Raw genomic sequence first — 25,625 nt, forward strand, 5'->3', positions numbered from 1 at the left:
GTTCTCCCGGGCGACTCCTGCCGGGGCCAAGCTACGCCACTGGGCCCAGGGAAACGGCTCCACAGCTCAGTACGACATACTGTGGGTGGCGGTCTTTGCGAAGGTTTGAAGCAGTCATCTTCAAAGATGCATCATATATCTCTGAATTCACTTTGCAGGGTCTTTCAAGGTTACAGAGCATGTTGAGCAGCCGAGTGGAGAAATGTGCTTGAAAAACACGCCGTCACTGGAAACCGGGCCCCATGCCAAATGTCTGACTTGACTTCGTTATGAGAGACGTGCCTTCTGTTATGCAGCGCTCACAGCTGGACTGGACTCTGAGCCCCCCGGGAACCATGTGACCCCACCCACTCCGTGCAGCCAAGAAAGAGGTCTGTCTGACACTCCCTCTAACTCATCGACCCGCCCGCTCGCTCACTTCTTTCGTTGCGTGATGACATCAAGCCGTCTCCGAGGCCGGCAGGGACAGCAAAGGCGACGTGTAAGTATTTTTGGGACGTGAAGACGGCTGGCCTGCTTTATTAAACGCGGGTCACTCGGGTGCGTTTCGGGAAGAGGAACAACAGTGCGAGTGTCTATATACGGCAGTGATTTCCAACCTTTACGCAGCGAAGGCACATGTTTTACAATTGGAAAATCTCACGGCATGCCAACAGAGAAAAACCACTAATGACTGTATGGACTTCCCGCCATCTGATAGAAGAGCATTTATTTGTTCTGTCTGTCGCTATGCCCCACTGGCATAAATAGAGGAACAAAGATACATGATTTCTAATCATTAAAAAAAAAAAAAAAAATGTATAATTGAATATTTTTGGAACAGTTAAGTCAAATGTGAACGGGGCCCACGGCACAGCGGCGGTTGGGAATCCCGACTACATGGCAACGGCGTGATGTGTGGAAAAGTTCACATTCTTGAAGCTTCGGCTGAGTGGAGTGTGGACTGTTTCAGGGACACCAAAAAAGGAGTTATTTCATTCGTTCTATATTTTTGTTGAATTAATTGGACGAGGAATGATTGGAATTGGCATTGGCCTAAAAAAACAAAATCCATATCGGTCGGGCCAGAGTTGTAAGTCGACGTCCGTTTCTCCTCGCCCACATTACTTTACCTTAATTACTCCATTTCTTTTTCACTTGAGACTTGCTCGTAACTCAAAGTTGGGCTCTAATCACAGTGAGCGAGCGGCGACCCGTAAGTAGAAAGATGAAGGTACCACCGTGCTTGCAGGAGATCTGGTCGTTTTAATCAGGACGACGCTAAAATATTTTCTGCAAATAAGTGGCACGGTGACCGACCGGTTAGCACATCCGCCTCACGGTTCTGAGGACCGGGGTTCAAATCCCGGCCCCGCCTGTGTGGAGTTTGCACGTTGTCCCCGTGCCTGCGGTGGTAATCCGGTTTCCTCCCACATCCCCCAAAACATGCGTGCTAGGTTGATGGAAGACTCTACATTGCGAATGTGAGTGCGAATGGTTGTTTGTCGGTATGTTATGTGCCCTGCGATTGGCTGGCGACCGGTCCGGAGGGTACACTGCCTTTCGCCCAAAATGAGCTCGGAAAAGCTCCAACTCACCTGCGACCCCAATGAGGGTAAATGGTTGTAGGGTTAGGGCGGCGCTAACCCCTCCCCGTTTGCTAATCCTTTTCGGAGGTGCCGCACGAGGGCCCGTAATCGGATGCCGTGCCCTCGCTCCAATATAGAATATAGAAATAGCCAAACGTGAGGAACAGATTGTCAACGCCCGTTTGTTTCGGTCCTCCAGACGTGACGGCCAGCACAAGAGGAATCCTCGTCCGTGGTTCTCGTGGGGCCCGGTCGCCGCGTGCGGGATGGCGCTTCTGGTCCACACGCTGGCCTGCGCCTTTGGCCTGGGCTCCTGGGTAGCCGTGAACGGCCTGTGGGTGGAGCTGCCGCTCATCGTCAACAGCCTCCCCGAAGGATGGGAGCTTCCCTCCTACCTGACCGTCCTCATCCAGATGGCCAACCTGGGACCTTTGCTCATCGCTCTCATGCACAAAGCCAGGCCGGGCCGCTTGAGCGAGCGGGCCGTCATCTACGCCATCCTCTCCGTTGGCGTCTTGTCCTGCGGACTGCTGGCCTTCTTCTGGGACCGAACGAGCATTGTGGCCGGTGCGTCGCACAGCACCGCGTTCTTCATCATCGCTTTCTTCCTATCGCTGGTGGATTGCACCTCCTCTGTCACCTTCCTGCCTTTCATGATGCGGCTTCCCGCCGAGTACATCACCACATACTTTATCGGGGAGGGCCTGAGCGGCTTCGTTCCTGGCGTCGTCGCTCTGGCTCAAGGCGCGGGCATGGCCGAGTGCGTTAACTCTACTCAGGCGACGACGGGAAACCACACAGGTGGAAACCATTCGTTCCTCCAGACCGAGTATCTCCCACCCAACTTTTCCACACAGGTGTTCTTCTTCTTCTTAACGGCCATGATGTGCATAAGTCTGGCTGCTTTCATCGCCCTCAACAGGATTCGTCCGCCGCCCGACGAAAACCTGATGGCGGGTTCGACCGCGTCGGTCTGCTCCGGCCTGGACAATCCTGCAGCGGATACTGACGGAAAGGATGCAAAATGGGAAAATGAGGAGGGGAGCCACGCGAGGCCTCCGCCCGCCGAGCTCGATCACTCCGTATACCAACTCGCCTTCATCTACTTCCTGGTGGTGTGGGTCAACGGCGCCACCAACGGCGTGCTGCCCTCTGTGCAGACGTACTCCTGCATGCCCTACGGCAACCTGGCCTATCACCTCTCGGCCGCGCTGGCTTCAGTGGCCAACCCGGGAGCTTGCACCGTCGCAATGTTTTTCCAGAACAGGTACCACGATAGTACTCTTTCTTTGTACAGTGGAAACTTGATAGAATGGACGAATGGGCGAGTCGCTTTTATGAACCGCGAGGAATGCTTAGTGTGCTTCCTAGTTCCAAATCTGCTGCCAAAGGTGGAGGCTTGACCTGGAAATGTGTCAGTCCCATTCTCAGCCTGCATTGCGCCACAGCGCCAGTAAACAACAGTGGGCAATTCTGGAACTGACAGACTTTTGTTACCGGCATTTGAAGTCTTTTTCGACACATTGTTCAGTCCCAACGGTCTGTTTGTGACATTGGTGTCCACCTTGAGTGAGGTTCCACTGTACAACAGCGGACCTCACCTCCACATATTTGCAGTTCAGCGTTCGCAGATTCACCGATTTGCAAATTTGTTTGGGAACCTATCCCACGTTAGTCCCAGGAAACTCCCACTTATTCGCTTTTTTTTGTTTCCAACCCAATCACGTTTTTCAGCAAAATATTTTTGGGGGGCAAAAAAAAAAATCACGGCAATTACGATGAGTGTCAATTATTTGCGGATTTTTGCTATTTTTCGCTACTTTGAGGCTCGTTTTTTTTTCGAAGAACGGAGGATAGCTTCCCAAAAAACTGCGAGTAAGCAAATTCCGGAATGTTAACCCTAACCCGAATATGGAGGGATTTACTGTTCGGAAAAAAAGTTCATCTTAGAAGCATTCTTTTTCTTTCCACCAAAAATCCAGAAGTATTTGGAGAATGACTTTGGCTTTTATACGGATTTCAAATTAAATAGAAAAATAAATGAAGGGTGTGATTGTCAAATGATTTGGTACTTCCGTCTGAAATTCCTTCTTTTTGTGAAAGCATTGTGATTGTTTCCAATCTGCGTCATGATAAAAGTGTCTGGGGGCCCGAGTGAATGTGAGCGTTAAGTGCATCTTCCTTGTGCTTCCAGGTCTCTCGTGTTTCTCGGCGCGCTGGCGCTGTTGGGTACGGGCTTCGGCAGCTATAACATGGCCGCGGCCGCTATGAGCCCCTGCCCTTTGCTTCAGGGCTCCGCGGCCGGAGAAGTCATCATCGTGAGTGACGTCCAAATACGCATCGTGACGTCGGCTCCATCTAGGAAATGACAAAGTTCCGCTTCTTAACAGTGTTGAGCAACTTGTCATCAATGATTGCATGTGAGAGTCAAATGATGGCGAAGGTACTCTGGGTTGTTCGTTGGAGACTGGTGTCTTATTGCCGTGGCAACCCCAGATCGCCTACTTTAATGAGAGTGTTTCCCAAGCTTTTTTGGGAGAAAAATCTAATCGCACAACACCACACAAAAATAATAAGAATATATACATATATATATGATTTCTATGGTTGTCAAAGTGTATGCAGGGCCCTTCTAGTGGTAGGTGAAAGAAGCACAGTTCCGTCGTATTTAACTTTGATTGATTTTTTCCAAAGTGTTTATTAAGTATGGAGTACTTAGTAACATAACAATATTTTGTTTGCAATACATTAGAATGGAATCATTCCTTTTTGTTTTTCTCTATTCAAACACAGTGTTCATTCACACTGTGCATAATATTAAATACACGTTTTTTTTAAGCAATAACAAATAAAGGTTACATGCTGGAACCTAAAATAATGACCTCACAAATGTTCCTTTTTGCGAACTGTGCGGCAGTTTTGCTGAACCTTCTACCGTATGAATGGCAGCAGGTTATTTGTGCCTTCTGCCATCTCGCACAAGAGCATTTCACGGCGCCGGCACACTGTAGATATATGAAGAAAGAGACTGTACATTCTTTGTAGTACGGACAATCGTAGTTTGCAAAACAATGACGTGTAATTGACTTCATTACCTTCTAAAGACGCTTTTGTCCTGTTCCTTTTACAAGGCCAGTTCCAATCAAGTCTCATCCAAACAGAATACGATGATTTGCAAATCACAGTTCATTGACTACAGATATTTCATGCTCCTTTTCCAGCCAATCGCGGCACCCGCCCGCTCACGGGTGCCATCTTCCAAACACGCGTTCGACGAGCCGTCCTCTCGACTTTCTCGCTCTTTGTTGGAACGCGTGGCAGCCATCAAATTCCGAGTTCATGATTATTTGCTCAAAACAATCAAGTTTGAGCAGTTTGAACATGAAATCTCTTGTCTCTGGAGTGTATGTAATCATTTGCAACTCATTGTATTCTGTCGCAATGTTCAACAACTTCATTGGAATCGGGCTTGTAGGTCGAAGTTAGTAAGACATTAACTTCAACAGGTTTGTCTGACCGGTCAATTATTGATGAATGGAACAATAGTAATCAGTGACAAGGTTTGTGTCCTCCACGTGGGCTGGACTGGACTGGACTGGACTGGACTGGCTGTAGCTTTGCCAGGAAGTCACTCACGGAAGCTTTTCCATGGTATTTGAACTGTTTTGTGGCTTTACGTCAAGGAGGAAAGGCAAAAACAACGTTTTCCATACTGCTGGCTTCAAAGCTCCACATTCAGTAAACCCTATTTCTCCACTATTCGCCGGGTTGGGCTAAGAAAACACCCAACATTTTTTCAATGCGTATATTCATAGTTCAACTCTAACCCTACCACAAACTGTTTTATATGTAACACCAAACTTAACCGAGAATATTTGTAGATCAGATTTGACTGCCCAAAAAACCTGTCATTTCCACTAACAACCCTGGCTAAACTTAGCTCCTCCTTGACACGCAAATATCTTAGGCTCATCAAGATGTTCGCTTCAGCAATAGTTCCTTGACGCCGACGATTACATCAATGCCATTACGGAAAGGCCACAAACATATAGAAACGCTGTGGAAAGGTTCTACAGGAAAGAAAACCAAATTCAAATCTTAATCTTGACTTTTTTCGGGGGGAGTTCACCGTACAAGTCAACGTCCTTGTTGCCTTCTCCAGGTCCTCTCGTGGCTCTCGTTCACCGGAACTCTGTCTTACGTCAAAGTGATGCTGGGGGTCATCCTGCGTGACCGCAGCCGCAGCGCCCTGGTTTGGTGCGGCGCCGCAGCACAAGCGGGCTCGCTGCTGGGCTCTGTTACCGTGTTCCCGCTCGTCAACGTCCTCGTGCTCTTCAAGGCCGGGGACTTCTGCAACACCAAATGTCCGCTCTGAAAACTTTCAAAGACATTTAGTGATTTGGAAGTGATATTTTATCCATATCGCACTTGGAATGATCCCAGCGGATTTGGGTTGAGAATACACATCTCAAATGATCTTTTCCCCGTTCAAATGAATGGAAATCCCATTAAGCCGTTGCAGCCCCCCCCACCCTCCTAAAACGTTTTTTTTTTTTTTTTTTTTTTTAAAACCATAAAAAAATTTGGCATGTTTTTTTTTTTTTTTTTTTTTTTAATTTGGAAAATTGCACTCTATGACACTGTAGTTTATTAAAAAAAAACAACAACAACAAGACGGTATTACCAATCAAATACAATGTAAAGAATGAAACAGTTTGTGCATCACGATGAATTCATTCACGGTGATTGTGCGGCTCCCGGGGGCGATATAACACGGGCACGGTCACAATTCCTCAGTAAGCCGCAGTGTCAGTCACAGGATAAAGAATATGTGCCTGTGAGTATGCTATTTGCTAACCCGTCAATGACGTTTAGCATTGTTTGTTAGCATTAAGCTACACAGACTTTACAGCTGTTTGGTTGTTTTAGACCCACAACATGTCATTTATCTGTTTTATGTTTAGTTTGAAAGTAATCCTCAAGTGGGAGTGGACTTAAATAGCTCAAAGCCTATTTTATGAATTGTTTACCATCTGCCCGTTGAAGCGAGTTGACGTATCTTCAATTTCACCAAATCTTGAAAAACTCGCAACTTTGCCCCCCGTATTCACGAGTCAATGTTCAAATATTGCAAAATTGGAATATAACTGTATATCTCAGCCCTTTTGCTTTTTATTTGTTGTATTGCTCGTAGGTTTATGCACTTGATTTTAACATCACATTTGACATGTTAACCACTCAATTTAATCTCATTAGGTCAACAAAAAAATGGTTTTTTTTAATTGGTCATTGTAAAAAACAAACAAATGCAACTGTGTGGAGCAGAGGTTGACACACACACACACACACACACCCAATCTAAGCCATTTGTGAATGTTTCTCAGTGCAAAAAGTACAGCAATTGAGCTCCCAAATCCTGAGGCTGTTTGCTTGGTTTGAGCACTGGGTGGCGCAAGCGCGCCTCTAAAAGCTCGACAGCTCAAGTGGTCTTCTTCTTCTTCTTCCGAAAGCCTTTTTTTTGTTTATTGTTTGATGAGCGAAGATCGATTTTTACTATACAGCGACGTCAACTGCTGTTCAAGCGCCTGTTGCGTGCGTGCGCGTGCGCGTGCGCGGCTTTTCACTCACACAGGTTACGCATTTGTAAGTGCGAAAATGTCACTGCACTGACATTATATATTCCTATGTTGTGTCGTCGGCACGGGCCCCCATGCTTGCTTTTCATGAACGGTCCACACAGGAAGGCCGCAGCTGAGATTCGAACCCCGAGCCTTCGAAATGTGAGGCAATAGTCATGCTGACCGCTATTTCATTTATTACACAAAATATATATAGATTCAATTGACAAATGATTTCTACTTCTCAGTGCATTTTATTGTTATGTACAAACTATTTTTTATCCTTGTAATATATAATAACCGCGGGCTCGCTTTGAGATACGAGTTTCATTTGTTGCGTAACCACACTTCAAAAATGTGCATCTCAAATCATCTTGAAATGAATTCATCCATTTCAGTTTCCCCCCCAAAAGATGCTGTTTGTGTTTTTGGTTTTTCCCAGTCCGCGGGCGGAGCCTCTGGCACACAAACTGCTTGGCATCTGGATTCGTTTGGATCGATGGATGCTAGTCACCGGAACATAGTTTACTCACTGACAGGCACGTGCGCACGGCGCCGCAAGTTGGTGCTTAAGCACCTGCCATTTTGCCCTGAACCGAGAAAGTGTCCTTTTTGCTGCAAGCATTCCCCCCCCCCCCCTTAATTCATCATTATTTAAAAAAAAAAAAAAACAATTTTACCCAAAATGTTTTGAAATCTGATGAACATTTATTTGCGTCCTTGGGAAAATTGGATACATGCGCCCGCCGGGTCCCTAGCTGCCCCTCCTTCTTATATTCGTCTCCCTTATTATTGTATATTCTCGTCAGCCTTTTGCTGATTCGGTTTTCGTTCGCGTTATTACCCTTGCTCATGTTATCATACGCCTTTAGTTAAAGAAAACCCTTCTTTATTTGTTAAACAATTGTTGACTCTGTACAAGCCATCGCAACAATTGTAATAATAAATAATGTTAAGAATTAAACAGTTGGTCCCTCATGACTTAATACTTCAATTCAATTCCTTGGCTACCGAGCGGCAGTATAATAAAGTCCTACAGACACAAAGAGTCACCACGACTATCGGTGGCTCAATAAGCTGCAATAAAAAGTCCTTTTCTCAAGAGGATAAAGAATATATGCCCGTGAGTATTGCCATAGTGTGCGTCTGCGTGTGTTGCGTCTCTGTTTGTGCTCAAATATAAGTTGTGTAAAGCGACCACATACATGCTATTCAGTAGCCTGTCTATGGCATTTTAGCATTAAACTAGCCCGGGCTTTTCTAAGGCAAAGCTGTTTAGTTTGCAATGATCTTTGTTTTATGTTGACTTTGGAAGTAAACTTGAAGTGGGAGTGGCCTTGAACGTCTTAAAGCTTCTTTTTGGAAGAATCCGTCTCTGCTCTCTCTCTCTCTCTCTCTCTCTCGCTCGCTCTACAATAAACTGCTGTTGATAGCCATGTGAGTGGAGTCGAGTTCACTCCAACGCTACAGCAAGCACACATCGGAAATCTGCGCAAAGCAAAGCAAAATGTATTGATATAGCGCATTTCATACACAAGGTAACTCAATGTGCAAAAGCATTGAAAAACAAAGACAATAAACAGCTTATAAACATTTCAAACAATGAGAAAACAAATACAAATACAATGAAAACAGCGTTCAGTGCAAGAAATATCATTTCAAAGTAAGTGGAAATGCATGGGGGGGGGGGGGGGGGGGGGAGGAAGAGTTTTTAACTTGGACTTCAAAACATGCCCACTTGGGGCTGACGTCACTTGTGTTGGCAACTTCTTCCATTTGTGTGCAGCATAATCGCTCAATGCCGCTTCACCATGTTTGCTTTGGACTCCGCGCTCCGCTATTTGACCCGAGTCCGTCGGTCTCAGAGCCCGACTGGGTTTCTATTCCACCAGCATTTCATTCGTGTATTCAGGACCTAAACCGTTTCGGGATTTATAGACCAGTAGCAGAACTTTCAAATCGATTCTAAAGCTGACTGGAAGCCAGCGTAAAGACTTTAGAATCGGAGTAATATGCGCCGACCTCTTTGTTCTGGTCAGAACCCGAGCCGCTGCATTCTGAATGAGCTGCAGCTGTTTAATGCTCTTTTTGGGGAGTCCAGTCAGAAGACCATTACAATAGTCAAGTCTACTTGAGATAAACCCATGGATGAGCTTCTCCTGGTCTGCTTTACACATGCAAGCCTTCAATCTGGATATGTTCTTCAGAGGGTAGAAGGCAGTTTCAGTCATTGATTTGATGCAAAAAAAAAAATTAAATAAAATAAATCTACTGAACGACAGCTCGTATCTTGAAAAAACCAAGTTGTGTCAGTCTGATTTTGAGGCATCACTGCACTTGGATGACCCGTGCAAAATTTGGATGAATTTGTTTTTATTTTGCAGACATTTCAGCCTGTCAGAAATACTGCTGCAAAACCGCCGAGGAGGATGAAAAGATGCTGGTCATCCGCGCTTCCCAGAGAAGGTTTCCCCATCGGCAGCTGCACCTCCTGCCCGCCCTTCATAAAGGGCGGGCAGGAGGAGGAGGAGGAGGAGGAGGGCTCTAATTACTACACCTCAGCGGGGGCCGTCGCGGCTGTTGCTTCTGCCGCCGGTCACTTGGGAGATTCCCTGACCCCGACACTGAGTAAAAACAAAAAGATAAGGAAGGCAAATTGGGCCCCAATTGGCCCCGTGCAGCCTCCGGGGCTCACGGTCATTGGAGGACAAGCACAGATGGGACTTTCTCACTCGGACATATTGAGTCTTCGCTGCACTTTTTCCAAGGACGCTCATAAATCACTGCACTGAACTAAAACAAAACATGGCCACAGAATCCTCTACAAATGCCTCAAAACATTGTTTTTTTTGGGGGGGGGGGGGGGGGGGGAACCCTACATTGAAACATGAGCCGGAAAGCAGAACCCAGTCTTGAACACTATATGAAATCAGGCTTGAAAATCCGATGCGAACCCCTGAGCTTGTCTTGAAAGCCTTCTTTCCTTTGCTTTAAAACCCTATTTTCCAACCGTAACCCCAGTTTAAAACCCTAACCCTTGTTTGATACCCCGAAGTGGCTTTCAAACCCGAACCCGATAGACTGACCCTTGTTTGAGGCCCTAACGAGAAACCCAAACCCTGTCTTGAACCCCTACTTAGAAACCTTCAACCCTGTGCGGAAACCCTAATTACAAACCTCCAACCTGCCTTTAAAATCCTACTTTGAAACTAGCATCCTAGTTTCAAAGCCTCATCGGACACCTCAACTTGAACCGCTAACCAGCGGCGTCGCCCGTTGACAATCTGGTTTTGGAGGTTGGAAAACTTCCATTAGTTTCTGGAATTTCCAAAACGTTTCCACGAGTGGCGAGGTTCTCCCTGCCGTCTCAAGCAGCCACTGCAATTTCTTTCAAGCGTGATACAACACATTGCACCTGCTAAATTATTCAATTCCCTATTTTTAGCCTAAGAGTAATATTTGAGCATTTTCGGACAACAACCCCCAACAAACGTAACAAACAAGAAGAGTCCATTTGCCCGATTCAATGTCTTCGGATTACCTTGACTGACAATCTACACAGTCATAAATAAAAAAAACCAACATTTTCTTTTTCTTTTTTTGGAAGTAACATTGTGACAGTAAGTTCAAAATGCCGTGGGCAAGTCTGCTTTTACGCTAACAATGTGCTGCTCCCACAATGCGCAAAAATGAACTTCAATCCGAGTTTGCAGATCAGCTCGTGCGCAATCAGAAGCGGGCTGGTTTAGTATGCGCAAACTCCATCAATCAGGCCCGATATCACTAAAAACGATGTCTCCTTTTCATAACATGACCTTGAACGTGTTGATGCTGTTGATGCAGTGAAAAGGATTCCGTCTTGAAGGCCGATTAGCTCAATTCCTTGATTAGCGCTGAGCCTTTGTGCGCGGACAAAACGACCCGGCAAAGAAAAAAGTGCATCATTTCCTCACGAGCGTCAGATGGTCCCATCGGTCCTCCAGCTGGTCAGGAGGGGCCGGGGCCGGGGCCGGGGCCGGGGCCGGGGCCGGGGCCGCCCGGATGCAGAGTCTCGGTCCTGCGAGATCCTGCGCTCTCCTCTGCCACTGAGAGGTCCATCTGGTCAGGACGGCGCCTCCCAAAGAGCGGAGACCCCCGCCGCGCTCCAACGCTCACACGCTGGCTTCCCCCCTTTCGAGTCTGCCGGTGCGCCTCCTCGTTAAACGAGCAGGATTTCGCCGCGCTGCAGAATTCCCAGCTCCGTAAACGCGTCGCGATGGTCACGTTTGCAGCTCGCCTCGCTCAATTGACTTTGCTCTGTCCATAGGAAGCCCTTTCGGCATGTATTATCCTTGATGTCCAGATGAAGGTCAATGCACGAGCACGGTTTTGAACCCTAACCCTCATAAGACAATTCAGTGCACGCAGTAGTGTCTTACTAGTAACCTTTCCCCCCAATTTTGGCATTGTATAAATGCTCCGAAAGATTTCCTTCAAGCTACTTGAGCATTTAGCTGATATCCTTGATATCCAGTTTGAGGTCCATTCACTAGTCATTTCTCTGTCCTCACGAGTAGATTTCCCCCCCACATACTAGGACAACCACATGTTACTAGTGAGGCAAAACGGTGCACTAGTTGACAACTGCAAGCTATAGGAGATGATCAACTTAACATCAAGTCAACATTCAGCGCTTTACTAATAGCACTATTAGCACACAGTTGTCAACTAGGAAGAACTGTGTCTTAGTCATTTCTTTTCCTCGACTAGTGCCACTTTTGGCCTACTAGTACGCAATTAAACCTTACAAAAGCCTTACTAGTGGAAAGTTGTTTGAACATTTATTCAATAGCTTTGATATTCAGCGTAGTACTAGTATGCTCTTTGCCCTCACTAGTAAGACAATTCAGTGCACTGGTATAGGTTAGGGTGCACTAGTACACAAATTCTGTGTTATTTGTGAGCCAAACGTGTGCATGAATTGACAGCGCAGTGCTACTAGTGACATTATCAAATTCTACAAGTTAACTTCGTGCCTCAGTAGTTGTGCTAGTAGCACGTAGATGTCAACTGGTGCGCTGTTGTGCCTCATTGGAGGGTTTAGGAAAGAAACGTCGATGGAGTGCAAACCCGGTTGGGCTCCGACATCGGCAGACTCAAACGGTGGCGCAAACGTGGCGAAGCGGCATTTAGCGCTTATGCTGCACACAAATAGAAGGAGGAGTTGCCTTCTTTATTTTTGACTTAAAGAAAATATAGAGATATTTTTTTCTAAATACAAGTTGCCAACAGAAGTGAAATCAGCCCCAAAGTGTCAATGTTTTGAAATCGAGGTTCCAAATTCTTCTTATTTCCCCACTCAGGTGTATGATTGAAGCATTTTAGTCATTCAAAAAAGAAAAGAAAATGCACTGTATTTTCTTTGAGTTTGTTTTTAAATGCGTCTAATCATGTCAAGCACACCGAGTTACCTCGTGAATCAAATGTGCTATTTGAATAAAGCTGCCTTGCCTCGCCTCGCCTCAATGAACACATGCAGTTGTCCGACTAGTGTGCAATATTGTCATACAGTAGTGGAAAAAAACAAACCATCAAACTATTAAGACACAGCTGTTCTGCTACTTTTTCTACTAGTGCACTCAATTGTCTTACGAGCGAGGACAAAAAGCGTACTAGTTCACGGACCTTAAGGTGGATATTAAGCTGGTTAGGGAAATAAATCACGGTATAAAACCACATACACACAAAATGTAAGAAGGTGGGGCACGGGGTGAGGGCAAACAACAACAACAACAATAACAACAACAACAACATTGCACTTTCTGGCGTGAGGAAATTTGCTTTGCGGAACCCCGAGGCGCACACGTTTTGGTTTTGCTGATGTTCAGTTAACCGGCTCGTGAGTTGCAATATCCCATCGCTAACCTCTCCGCCGCGCGCTCCCCATCGTAATAAACGCCGTCCATTTATTTGAAATGGAACGCGACGGGCCGGTGTCCTTTCGGCGCCGCTCCTCGTTTTCTATCGATGTTGCTTTAATGAAGTGCCTCGCACTTCACTCTGGGATGAGGCAAGTCTGTCAGCGTATGCAAATGCTTCCTGCCTGTCATTGTCGCGGGGGGGCTTCAGCATGGGTCGGCGTGCATCTGCCCTCGGGGAACTCTTTGTTCTTGGGCCCGATCGTGCCACATGAGGGGACCAATTACAGAGCTTCACAGAAGGACGGGGTGCGAACATGTTCCTCGTCCGCAGCGGGCTAATTATTACCCGAGCCCGCGGCCGGTTGGTCGCGGCGCATCTCGGCGGGTTCCGCTACGTAAAATTGTTTGCGTTCACATTTGTTTGTTTGTTGGGTTCAAACGGAGGCCAAGCTAATTTGGCAGCCGCAAAGAGACACTGAACTCCTTCGATCCCAGCGGAGCTCTTTTGTGTTGTCAATGCAGAGGCAATTTACAGACTGCCAGCGGTGTCGACAAATGATTTATGAAAATGCGTCCTGAGTTCGACACCTAGCGCCGACACCTAGTTACATTAGCAGTCATGTCGGGACGTAACAAAAGGTTCGCGTTGAGATTTTGCCAATCATGGCCACAATAGCGACGGTGCTTTGTTTGAACTGTCAGTGGCGGGATTAATGACCGGGTGCACTTACATTTCTTAACATCCGCCCGCTAACTGCATCATCAGAGGTCTTTTGAAGGACAAATTGCCAACACCTCTCGATGCAAATAGACGTCCATTAGTCCGCTCCCAATACATCCGGCCCGTTCGTCTCGTTCTCCCCGCCCCCGGTGGCCGGTCGAGCCCAGCTGCTGGGGGCGACCGTTCCCCCTTGTGTGTGGGACCAGTCGAGTGGAAAATGGCTGCTATGGAGAGAGCCCACTTTAGAGAGCCATCATCCTTCGAGGGGGCCCGATGGCCTTTGACGGCCGCAATGACCGCACGAACACGGCGCCGCTATTTAACGCGTTTACTAAAGCAGGCGCGCGGGAGAGGGGATCGGGGGAGAGAGCCCCCCGCGGACGCAAGAGTTGCGCGTCCGAGCCGACAGGATCGCTCGCAGCGGATTGCGCTTCGACACGTCGCTGGGGTTTTCACCCGACAAGTGCGATCTCGCGGGTCGTGGTGAGACAGTGAACGCCTGTTTATCCTTTTTGGAAAATTGTTTGACTCCTCCCACGCACGTTAAGCACCAGTTGCGAAACGTTGCGTCGTCCCTGCGCGTTCTTATTTTCTGTGCTAATCACGTTTTGCAAGCGGAGCTTATTGTGCTCGTTCGCTGATGCAACGATCCCCAATTCACAGCTGACCTTCGGCACCACACGTCCCGTTTCGTGGCGGCGCACTGAGGCTTAGCGCTAAATAAAAGCCTCATCGGTGTCACGTCAGCCCGCTTGACCGCCGATCCGCGGCCGTACGTGTTGCTCGAGGACAAACTGCCAACGAGCAACAGTGATTTTAACTGCAACAAATGGTCGAGGACCATCATTAGACAGATTTTTGGAGAGGGGATCATTACCTGCCACAGATGCCGCTGTTGTTTTATGTCTCCAAATGTCCCGAGGCCGCGGCGAGGCCCCGATACTTGAAATGAGCAGCAGGGGCCTTTGTGGAGACGCGCACCTGATTGCGGCGATCACACGGCAGCTCCACCCTCACAAAAGCCTCTCACGCGCCGTCTCGAGGGCGCCCATCTGCGGCGAGAAAGATGCAAGAGAGAAGTCAAGCGTGGGAGGTTGCAGAAAATGTACAGTGGAAGTTCGCTTTTCGTACATCTGCTTGCTTTTTTTTTCTCTCAAAAAGAAAGTGTGACGTGAATTTCCCGAAATCGATGCGCTTTCATTTTGTAAGTTGTGTAAAACCAGTTGGACAGACGGCAAGACGTATTTCACAATGCAAGCTGTTATTAACAACTCGAGGCAATAACAACCCTCTCGGTCTGCTCGGCAACATGGGCGCAACGCAACTCGGCCAAAGTCGGGCCTTCAAAATAAAAGGGACACAGTATTCGAACACAATTTAACCTTTAATCTTTGGTGGCTTAATTAGCAGTCACTCACTAAACGAGCGCACATTCTTTTGAATGTGACTGCCAAATAAGCTAGTATAGGGCCAAAGAACCGTGGCCAAACTGGGGGGGGCTTTTATTTTAAAGGCCGGACTTTTGACAGGATGTTATGCTGATGTTGCTCGAACTTGACCAAGTGTTGCTGAACAGATGCAGAGGCTTGTTATTGCCTTGAGTTGTTCCTAAAAGCTTGGACTGTGGAAAATGCCTCGCCCTTTGTTCAAGCACAGAACACAATAGCACAGAAACGGCAGATCTCAGAAAATGGCTCCCCCTTCGTTGTATAGGCCACAGAGATCCTTCAACTCAGGTAAAAGGGATGTGAAATGTTCATTTAGCCACCTCATTCGTCATTGAGAATTATTTTACACGGTTTTCAGTATGTAAAACTTCAGTTATCCTCTTTAAAATATTTGCTTGTTAGCATCTTTGCGTGTCTTGTATGGATTCAAGTGGATAAACATGATTTCATACTGAAAATATTGCTTTGGGTTTTGTACAATTCAGTTTTTGTCCGACTTTTGGAACAGACTCATCACAAAAACCGAGGTTCTGGTGTAATTAGAGATTTGGGGCAGTTGTTGAGGTCTCTTTTCGCTCTTTGCAAAGAGGTGGCAAAAACGTAGATTGTGATGAGCACACACAGAGAACATCTTGCTGGAAAGTGGGACTCAGGTCGATACACTCTTTCCCCCACCTATGACCAGATGAAAAGATAATCGAAGAAATCGGAGGTAAAAAGGAGAAAAATCTGCATTTCGTGATAAGATAACGGCGAGTTGGCACTCCACTGCCTTCTCTTCTTGGAGAGCTGTGTTTGTACGTCGGAATGGTCGTGCACAACATCAGTTTTGTCAAACTCAATTTGAAGTCGTGATCAAATCCAAAGAGCCTTCAGCGTCGTGTCCTCGGCAGCCGTACGCCACTTCGATGCATCGGAGGCAAATTTCAACGACGAGATTGTACGTGATGCAATAAACACACATTGTAAGCACATTCACTTGGACAAAGCACCCAAACACACACAAACGCTTCCGTCCTTTAAAGACTTCAACCTGAGCAACGGAGGGTTATTGTTATCGTGGTGCACATTTCAGAGATTTGAGGAGATCGCTGGATTTTGGACCTTGTAAATATTGAACCGTTCTGATAACCTGAGCCAGGTTTGTCATATCTGATGTACAGAATATAGACGCGTTGGATAATTCATTGCTTTTGGTGCACTTTTCCCCTCCGCATCGAAAAGGTTACATTTGCAATCTGTTGGCGGCAAATCTGCGACGTTTTCCTAGCTTCTGAAATGGGTTGTCAGCACTGTGGATTGCTACGTTGCCGTGACTGATGTCATGACCTCATACTGAATATTGATCCCTCTCAGAGCGCAATGACAGCAGATGAAACAGTAACGTGGCCGTTCTCCTTGTTGGCTCCCACGTTATCGTGATTCTCAGCGTTGCTGAGAATGTCATATGCTAAGTTGCCTCGTTGGCTGTTAGCCAGCGATGAAAGGACACGGACGCCCTCCCTATGACGACGACGACTGGCAAAGTCTGCAACCTTTAAAACAACTCGAGCCGCTGCTGCCGGATGTATCCGCTGGTTGGAGTGCACTCGATAAATCAGCGAGGGTCCGATTCAGACTCCCACACATCGCCGCTCAATGTCCTTGAACGTGCGACCAGCGCAGGAAACATGAAATCTATCTGCTCCGGCACCAGTACACGTTCATATAGCTGTGTGGATAGCAGCTGATGTCCATTTCATAAATGTACAGTGTCTAATATTCACGCATCGTTTCCAATTGTGCCGTTTCGCCGGATGGCCGAGCGCGAGGACAGCCAACAATCCCATTGAGAAATTAACAAGGTCCTCTGTGCTTTCCGCTGCTTTAAGGAATCATTCAGCTGTCAGTGCGAGGAGACCTTGTCATCGGCAACTGACTCAGCACTCTTTGGCCGAAGGGTGACGCTAAAACAAACCTCAACAAAGCATCCTGTGGCAAGTCAAGCAGAAGGAAGGAACACTTCACTGACAAACAAGACCAGAAAAAGACATAAATCAATCACTTTCATTGATTGTCTGTTGCCAATCATTATTTGAACAGATGTTTTTGGTGGAATGATTATACGACGAACATCTTCAATTTGTCAATAGTACAATTTATGCTATCCACGTCAAGTTTCTGGAAACTCCATAAACCGAACGCTGTATTAATTCCTGCTACTACCAGCGCTGAGAAGAAGACTGAACTCTGACAGCAGACGTTAGCGCAAAGCTGGGGAAAGTCCATCCTGGAAAGCAGCCTCAATAAAAGCGCCATTCAGCCGATGCTTCAGGCAGTGATGAAGCTTTGTACGCACCGACTTCGGGTTGTTCAAACGCCTCAAACACCTGAAGTCTTCCAGGGTGAGGGAATGACATGCTTACCAAAAAAAAAACGCTGTCGAATACTGATGGCCTCACGCATCTGTCCAAATAATACCTGAAATAAAAATTGAAAAAAGGAAGTGGAAAGTGTTTTGGGACACCTCGTATACTCCCACTCATTTAATAGGTAGCGATGAAGATGCTAGAATGTTTTATAACTTGATAAGAACTAATTCATTTGCGGTCAAGGATCATGATTGACTGCAGCTGCTCGTTTCTCTTTGTTGGACATGGCTCATCGCATCGACCGATATGCAGAGCAATGGGAGAGTCAAACAAAGAGTCACACTATTCTTTTGGAGTCATTCCTAAACACCTTCGCCCTCCGAGACCATCAGTTCAAACAGTGCAAGTATTTTGGATGTGGCACCACTTGGCCAACGTCTAGTTGAAGACCCAAACTGTCAGCTTCAGATGAAAGAAAATGGTAAGCTTGTTAAGAAACAAACTAGGAATCACCAAAGCTCAAGCCTTTCTGAACTGGAGACGGTTACAGGACCAAGTTCATTGTCCACAGTGAAGCAACCTCTACACGTCTATGGACTGAGAGGGTGCAGACCAAGAAACAAGCCCCTGTGCTATTTATATGTACTGTACGCATGTAGTATGCTTGGAGCAGTCAAGGTGACGGTTTCAAAAATAAGAACACGCTAGGTAGCGCACGGTAACGGTTGCATTATGCTGTGGGGCTGTTTTTCTACCAGTGCTACTGGTACACTGCGCTAAGTGGATGGAAAAATGAAGGCGGAGGAGTACTCCCAAATCCTTCAAACTCTCTTCAAATAATTTCGTTTTGACACAACTGGGGGTCACACCCTCAAACAGATTTGGTACCTAGCTCAACGGGGATTTGTCTTTTACATCCATAAGCGTTCTTTCTGGTCAAAATCTTTACAAATGGGGCCGCTGCTTTAATGAAAACTCGACCCCTAGTCTTTCCTTCCCCCCCCCCCCCCCCCCAGAAAATGCCATGTCCTTATCGTATCTGTGCATGTCTGCAACTGTCTCCCCAATTCATAGCTCGTGGAGAACGTGGGCATTTGGGCACAGTTACAAAAGATGAATTGGCATCCAGGACACACAATTCCTCTGAGTGCTGAGCATTTGCTTCGTCTGGCCCATGGGGTTCTAAGCACGCATCTGTTTTTCCACTAGAGCCAACCCCTTGATCCTGCAACTAAGATTTGCTGTCAAATGGATGAGGAAAGGTATCTTAACAAACACACCAAAGGGAAACTGAGGACTGTTTTCCTGTTATTGATCAGGCATGTAAGTGTGAGGTCAAGGATGATTAATTTCAGGGAGCTTATGACACTGGATCGATGCATCTCCAGTTTGGACAAACCTCAAAGCAGGGAGCGTCACAGAGAGACAATTACGCAATTAGAAAGGTGACACTTCATCACAATGGATTGTAGTCAACAGTTTTGTATTTCGCGCTAATGACTTGAAACTGGTAACTGTGTAAATGTTTCCAGAATCCGGTCAAGATCATTGCCCGTACAACATACCGTATTGGAACTCCTTTCCATGCATGCAATTGAGCACTAAAGTCATTATTGACTGACGTTTTTATGGCTACACCAACAGCAAAATGTAAGAACATAAACAAATGAAATGTGGCTTCATTCCCAAATCGAGATGCTGAAATGAAATGTTGCAATGCTGTTTTGGCTTCCACAGTCAGCTATATTCAGCGTAGTTTCGGGGCCGAGGCAGGAAGTGAACGAGCCCCCTGACGACCTCTGAGACCAGCTGGTGAATATAGATTCCCCTCAGGTGTTAGGGGGGTGGAATTAGGGTTCCAATTAAATATCGGACTCACAATCATACACACGACAGAAGCCGGACGTTAAATAAATGCTGATGTTGATTTATGCTTGTGAACATGACACGTGATGACATTTTCACCTGCTCCCTTGAATCGATCCTAGCCTTCCAATTTACCTCTCTCGACCAAATGTGACTTTCAATAAGGACAGACCTGGCTTTGAGTCCAACAATGCTGATCTAAAGAGCCTAGTAGAGTGCAGACAAACCCGATTTATGCGCTTAGGGCGCAGGCGGAGACAGTCTTGAGCAACGAGACGTGGAAGGTTGGGTGAATCTTTAAGGACTGTGGAAGCTTCAACTGGACGGAAGTGGGATTGAGGATTTCGGTAATTGGGAAAGGGCCAATGAAATGGGGAGTAAGCATACGGGATTCAGTTTGAAGCGGGAGCTCGTGAGAAGAAAGCCAGACAGATTGGCCCACCTTGTATTCGGGCGTCGAATACAAGGTGTTTATTGCGTGCGGTGGACTGGGTCAACGCCGCTCGGACGTCTTTCCACACTGCCTGGATTCTCCGGAGATGGGCACTGCCGCTGCCTGCTCCTGTTCTCTGAATAATGGGGCTTGGTAACCATACCGAGCCATGAACGGGGACATACCGGTAGCGGAGGCGGTGAGAGTATTGCGGGCGTCCTCGATCCACGGGAGGAATGAACTCCATGAGGAGGGGTGGTGTGCGGCAACACAGCAGAGAGCCGATTCAAGGGACCGATTTGCCCGCTCCGTCTGGCCGTTGGTTTGCGGATGATAACCCGACGACAAACTTGCTGCTGCGCCCACCGCCTTACAAAATTCCTTCCAAACTTGCGAAGAAAACTGGGGACCTCGGTCGGAGACAATATTGATGGGAATACCATGGAGTTTGAACACATGCAATACAAGGAGGTTAGCGGTTTCCAGGGCGGACGGAAGTTTGGAGAGGGGGACATAGTGGACAGAATCGCTGAATAGGGATTTGAGTTCATTGAACGCTTGAGAGGCTGTCAGGGTCCACTGAAAAGGGGAGCTGGTGGATGCGAGTCTGGTGAGGGGAAGTACGACCTGGCTGTAGTTGCGGATGAATCGACGGTAGAGTTGGCAAAACCGAGGAAGCGTTGAAGGTCTTTCCGGGTTGTGGGGATGGGCCAGTAGGTGATTGCTTGTATCTCGGCGGGGTCCACTTGTAATTGTCCTTTCGCAACGATGTAACCGAGGAAATGTACTGAGGAGGGGTGGAACTCGCATTTTTCCAGGTTTAACATATAGACGGTTCTCGAGGAGGCACTGGAGGACTTGTCGTGGATGCTGTGTTCTTCGGGGGATCGGGAGAAAATGACAATATCGTCGAGGTACACGAACACGAACCGGTTCAACATGTCGTGGACGACGTCATTAAAGAACGTTTGGAAAACTGCGGGGGCGTCGGTTAATCCGAACGGTATGACCAGATACCCGAAATGTCCAAGAGGGATATTGAAGGCGGTCCTCCGTTCGTCCCCCCCTCGGGTACGGATGAGGCGGTGGGCGTTACGGAGGATTTGGTAAAAATCCGGGCGTCACAGGGGGGTTCAAACGAGGGGTCGATGAGGGGAAGCGGAGATTTATTCTTCACGGTGACGTCATTGAGTCCTCTGTAGTCAATGCATGGGCGGAGAGTGGTGTCCTTTTTCTCCACGGAGAAAAATCCGGCCCCGACCGGAGACGAGGAGGTGCGTATAAGGTCGGCAGCCGAGGAGTCGCGGATGTAATCCTCCGTGACGTTCTTCTCGGGAACGTTCTTCTTGTAGAGTCGGCTGGCGGGAAGTGGAGCTCCCGGCAAGAGATCCATGGATATTTGTATATTCAGCAAAGTTCTTGCTGACTCCTGGGGAGAGGCCATGATATTCTTGCGGAATTAGTGAGAGGTCCACTGGGGCGGCAGAAGGTGGTGGGTGTGCAGAGGGTGGAACAGCAGAGCGCAGACAGTGGGAATGACAATGAGGACTCCATCCTGTAATCCACAGGTGTCAAACTCAAGGCCCGGGGGGGGGGGGGGGGGGGGCAGATCCGATTTTATGTGGTCCGCGAAGGCAAATCACGTGTGTCAACTTCCATGATTCTTGTTCAAATCTGCACCGAAATTTCAAATAGTCATATATCATAAATGATCATGTTGAGACACTACAACCATTTTTGTGCTACCAAACATGAACAATAGTTGAAAAATCCATTACCCTTGATTTCTGATTCCAAAACGATGTGTAAATATGATGAGGCGATTCAAGATTTTGATGGTGTCATAGTCATAACGGCCCTTTGAGGAAAACCGTAACTACAATTTGGCCCGCGACAGAAAAAGGGTTCGACGCTCCTGCTGTAATGGATAAATGAGCCCAGTTTATGGCGGGGTTGTGAAGTCTGAGACGGGGAATCCACAGGAGTCACAAAGTGAACGAGGAATAGCGTGGCTTACGTGAGGCAGGTGGGCCGTGGTAGCGCTTGAAGAAGCTGCGATACTTTGGCGAGGATTTCCTGGAACAGGCAGGCTTAAAGAGCAGCGGTCGGAGAGAGAGAGGACGCAAAGCGCCATCCAGGCTCCAATGATGGAACTGCAGCATATGCATATGACACATCAACTCTTCGGTTTGTACAGGATTTGTTTTGAACTAAGTTCTTTTCTGTGGTAACAAGTTATCCAAATGTGTACAGTATTGTGTATAATTGACCGTAAAAACTCCTTTTTACATTCGTACTTTAGGTACATTTCAGTGTTTTTTGTTTTTTTTTGTATCAAGGGTATAGCTACAGAGTGTTTTACATCCCTTTTTTTTTCCTCATACAAGAGAAGGCTCGCAGCCTTTTTGAGGATTTAAAGGTTGAAGCTGGGAAAGACTGCCGATGAGACTTTTCAGTGCGTTCGGGCTGATTTCATCCATTCAAGAAACGTGTCAGTGAGTCACCGACAAAAAAAGGAACTAACGTGGTCTTGATCATCGAAAAATGGAAAGAATTCCAGATATGAAGAGCCTTCTGGAACGTAACTTGTTTGTAAGTAGGGTAGCGTCTGTACTTACATTAGTAGTCAAGACAGAAATGGTGATGCTGCTTTCAATGGGAGTTTGCTTACTTCACGGACATCGGGTCTTTATTGTTCTTTTGTTTCCACTTGTTGATGTCTTCAAAAGCCCCCCCAAATAAATAAATGAATCAAGACAGAAAAAGAAAAACATGACGCTAATTCCGCTGATGTTCACTGAACTCAGCTCTTGTATGTATGATGTATGCTCCTATTGAAATCTGGTTCAGGCTATATTTCGCCCCAAATCTTGCGGTTGAATCCCAGTTTGGAGAAGTTTTCTTTATATCTCTCCCAAACAAGCGACACAGCACTTACTTACTTACAGCACTCAGACAAAAAAGCTCCAATCAGAGATGATGTGGTGGAGACGACAGATTACGTGACAAATGTATGAAAAAAAAAAAAGGCTTTATTGAGAATTCAAACAGGTGTCTCGCTGGTTTCTGAGAAGCAAAACAAATGATGGGCTACTGGGCCGTAAATAGCACAACAGATGAAGGGAGATTGGCCATATGTCCGCCGAGCACCAGGAACGCTGGCTTCCTTTTGAGATGGGCTTCTTTTTTGGAACGCACAGACACTCTTGGCCGTATTATACGTTTACTCAGGTTATTTCTGCTCCAATGGCTGAAAGGTGGCACATTCTGCCATTTTCTAATCCCAAACAGTTCCCAGGTGTCCCAATAAAGTCGATGATACGTTGCAGTCAAAATAGCGCAGGTCTCGAAACTGCCTTGTTTAGAGCACCCACCCCGCTCTACTGGGGGGGGGGCACATGACTATGGCTCTGCGTTACCATGGTGATGACAGAACAGCACTGCCATATATGTTTATCTCCATATATGGAGGGTCATCCTTGGAGAGTCACAGAAACTTTGCCACTTTGCTCTTCTTTTTGCGAATTGGTGAGTTGAACGGGATTTTCTGCCTCCGAAAACAGGCATTCATTGGAGACTCTAAAATTGCCCGTAGGCGTGAATGTGAGTGCGAATGGTCGTTGGTTTGTGTGTGCCCTGCGATTGGCTGGCGACCGGTTCGGGGCGTACCCCGCCTCCTGCCCGATGACAGCTGGGATGGGTGACCCGCGTGAGGGGAAGCGCGACAGAAAAGGGATGGATGGATGGATGGATGTGTTTCTGTCTGAGAACATAGTGCAGGGATTGTTGTCAAGGATGCATGGTCAAGTGATACATCGCAGCCTAGAGAGACAAACTTCGTATAGAGACAAAGTTTGACCTGGCTGCAAATCATTGTTGATGAATGACATCATTACAAGCCATGATCTGGACTTTTTGTTACTAAATGAAACGTGGTTCACAGAAAGTAGCTGTAACACCATTTGAAATGAGGCACAATTTTGTGTGTGGAAGAGGGAAACAAGACGATGCTATCACTGTTAGTTTGAAGTCATTATTGCGGTGTAAAGAAACTCAACTATTTTTGTCATGACGGGAGACTTTAACATTCATGTTGACAATAACGTGGAAAAAAAAAAAAAAAAAATCGAAAGAACTCTCTGCTCGACTCGACACATTTGACCTCTCTCGACATATTATGTCCAAAATAAGCAGTCGGATTTTGAGAGTAACAGAAATGTTTTCACTTTGCTCATCTTTTAGTCATTATTGGTCTTCTGGCTGCGGTATATACTGTATGTGGTCTGTCCTACCAAGATAATGTTGAATCATTCACTCATCTCGGCCAAAAAATGACAATCATTTCCATCAGTATGATGAACATGAAATATACTGTATACAGTGAAGTGGCTGGGTCTTACTTTTCTCTGTCTGCGCGCGTGGAAAAGATTCTCCAAGGAGCCTAAAGCTCCATCGGGGCCAAAGTAATTGGTCTGCTATTCATACTCTGCACCAAGAATCGCCTGTAGCTATTCATACAGTCACACATGAACCAGTTCGACGGAAGGAGGACGAAAGGCGCCACATCGTCAGAATATCCAGCTTGGCATGCTACGGATGATTAATGGACATCGTCAGTGTTTGGTGCAACCTGTTGAGCATTTTACAAATGCACAAAAATCAATCTTGCCTTCAGAAAAGTTTTGTTAAAAGACAACATAACTCACGTTCATCATTGGCTACATCGGAGTTTTGGTTCCGACAGATGTTTTATCACCTCATCAGATGATTACGTATACACGATTGCCCCCGCATTTTATTATTATTACTGCGGTGCCTTGAGTGACGGGTTGAATTTGTTTAATTTGTTCCGTGACCACACTTGTAACGACAAACACTGGGATCTGAAATAATAATTTCCCCCATTGAAATCAATGGAAATTCAAAAAAACTAAACAAAAATGTTTGTAAATGTTTGAAAAATATTCTTTTTTTACATATTATAGTATTTATACAAATATACAGTTATGACATCATTCAATATAATGTAAAGAAATGAATGAATTTATGCCACATTTTTCGCTTCAATTCAATGTCCATTGTTCTGCTCCTTCTGGTGTCCATGCTTTGGCCAAAAGGGAGCAGAAAAATTACAGAAATATGGCTATACATGATAGAGACGGTCACAATTGCTCATAAGCAATAGTTGTTTGAGTTGTTCTTTGCGAGAATAAAGAAAATGCCTGCGAGTATTGTGATATTATCGTTTGTTCAAACATCCATTGCTTAAAGGGTTAACGTAACACAGTCGCACCAGTCACTATTCATTAGTCCGTCTATGTTGTTTCCCATTATGTGTTAGCATTAAGCTAAGCAAAGTTATGTGGTTGACTTTAAATGATCTTTGTTTTACCTTTAGTTTGAAAGTAAACTTCAACTGGAGTGGCAATAAACGGCTTCAAGTCTCCTTTTTTGAAGATCGCTTCACCATCTGCCAAACTGCCGCTTGTTGTGAACTGAGGTGAGTTCACTGCCACCGTACAGTGCTCGGATTTCAAAAAGGGTTGCCGAGGGAAAAATTCAGCTGAACGAGCAGTAAGTTGTACGTTGTACGTTGGGTCACGGTCAACAAAATGAATTTGAAATCAGAAGAAGAGTAAATCTGTAAAAAACGTTTTATTTCAAAACGAAAAGAACAAATCCACTTTGCTTTTGTTTTTTTTGTCCTGTTCGGCTGTTAG

The 25,625-nt window shown here is 46.4% G+C and overlaps 1 protein-coding gene and 1 long non-coding RNA gene across 3 annotated transcripts in view; one reads left to right on the plus strand and one right to left on the minus strand.

Annotated features, from left to right (window-relative positions):
• The first annotated feature begins 341 nt into the window (after positions 1-341).
• slc52a3 (solute carrier family 52 member 3) lies at positions 342-10,012 on the plus strand. Of its 2 annotated transcripts, none has more exons than XM_061772875.1 (4): positions 342-481; positions 1,768-2,835; positions 3,763-3,886; positions 9,571-10,012. In XM_061772875.1, exons 2-4 carry the CDS (start codon positions 1,835-1,837, stop codon positions 9,976-9,978), a joined length of 1,533 nt encoding a protein of 510 aa, XP_061628859.1. In that variant the 5' UTR covers positions 342-481; positions 1,768-1,834; the 3' UTR covers positions 9,979-10,012. The 2 variants fall into 2 exon arrangements, with proteins under 2 accessions (XP_061628859.1, XP_061628869.1); XM_061772885.1 differs by lacking the exon at positions 9,571-10,012 and adding an exon at positions 5,731-6,127 and having other exon boundaries at positions 343-481.
• Positions 10,013-10,062: 50 nt separating this feature from the next.
• The window catches only part of LOC133477799 (uncharacterized), a 54,300-nt gene continuing 38,737 nt past the window's right edge, over positions 10,063-25,625 (minus strand). The window contains exon 7 of the long non-coding RNA XR_009788479.1: positions 10,063-14,859. This is a non-coding gene — a long non-coding RNA (uncharacterized LOC133477799). The remainder of the gene's footprint in view (positions 14,860-25,625) is intronic.

Source organism: Phyllopteryx taeniolatus, chromosome 1 (assembly GCF_024500385.1).
Source record: "Phyllopteryx taeniolatus isolate TA_2022b chromosome 1, UOR_Ptae_1.2, whole genome shotgun sequence".
In the NCBI taxonomy this organism is placed as follows: domain Eukaryota; kingdom Metazoa; phylum Chordata; class Actinopteri; order Syngnathiformes; family Syngnathidae; genus Phyllopteryx; species Phyllopteryx taeniolatus.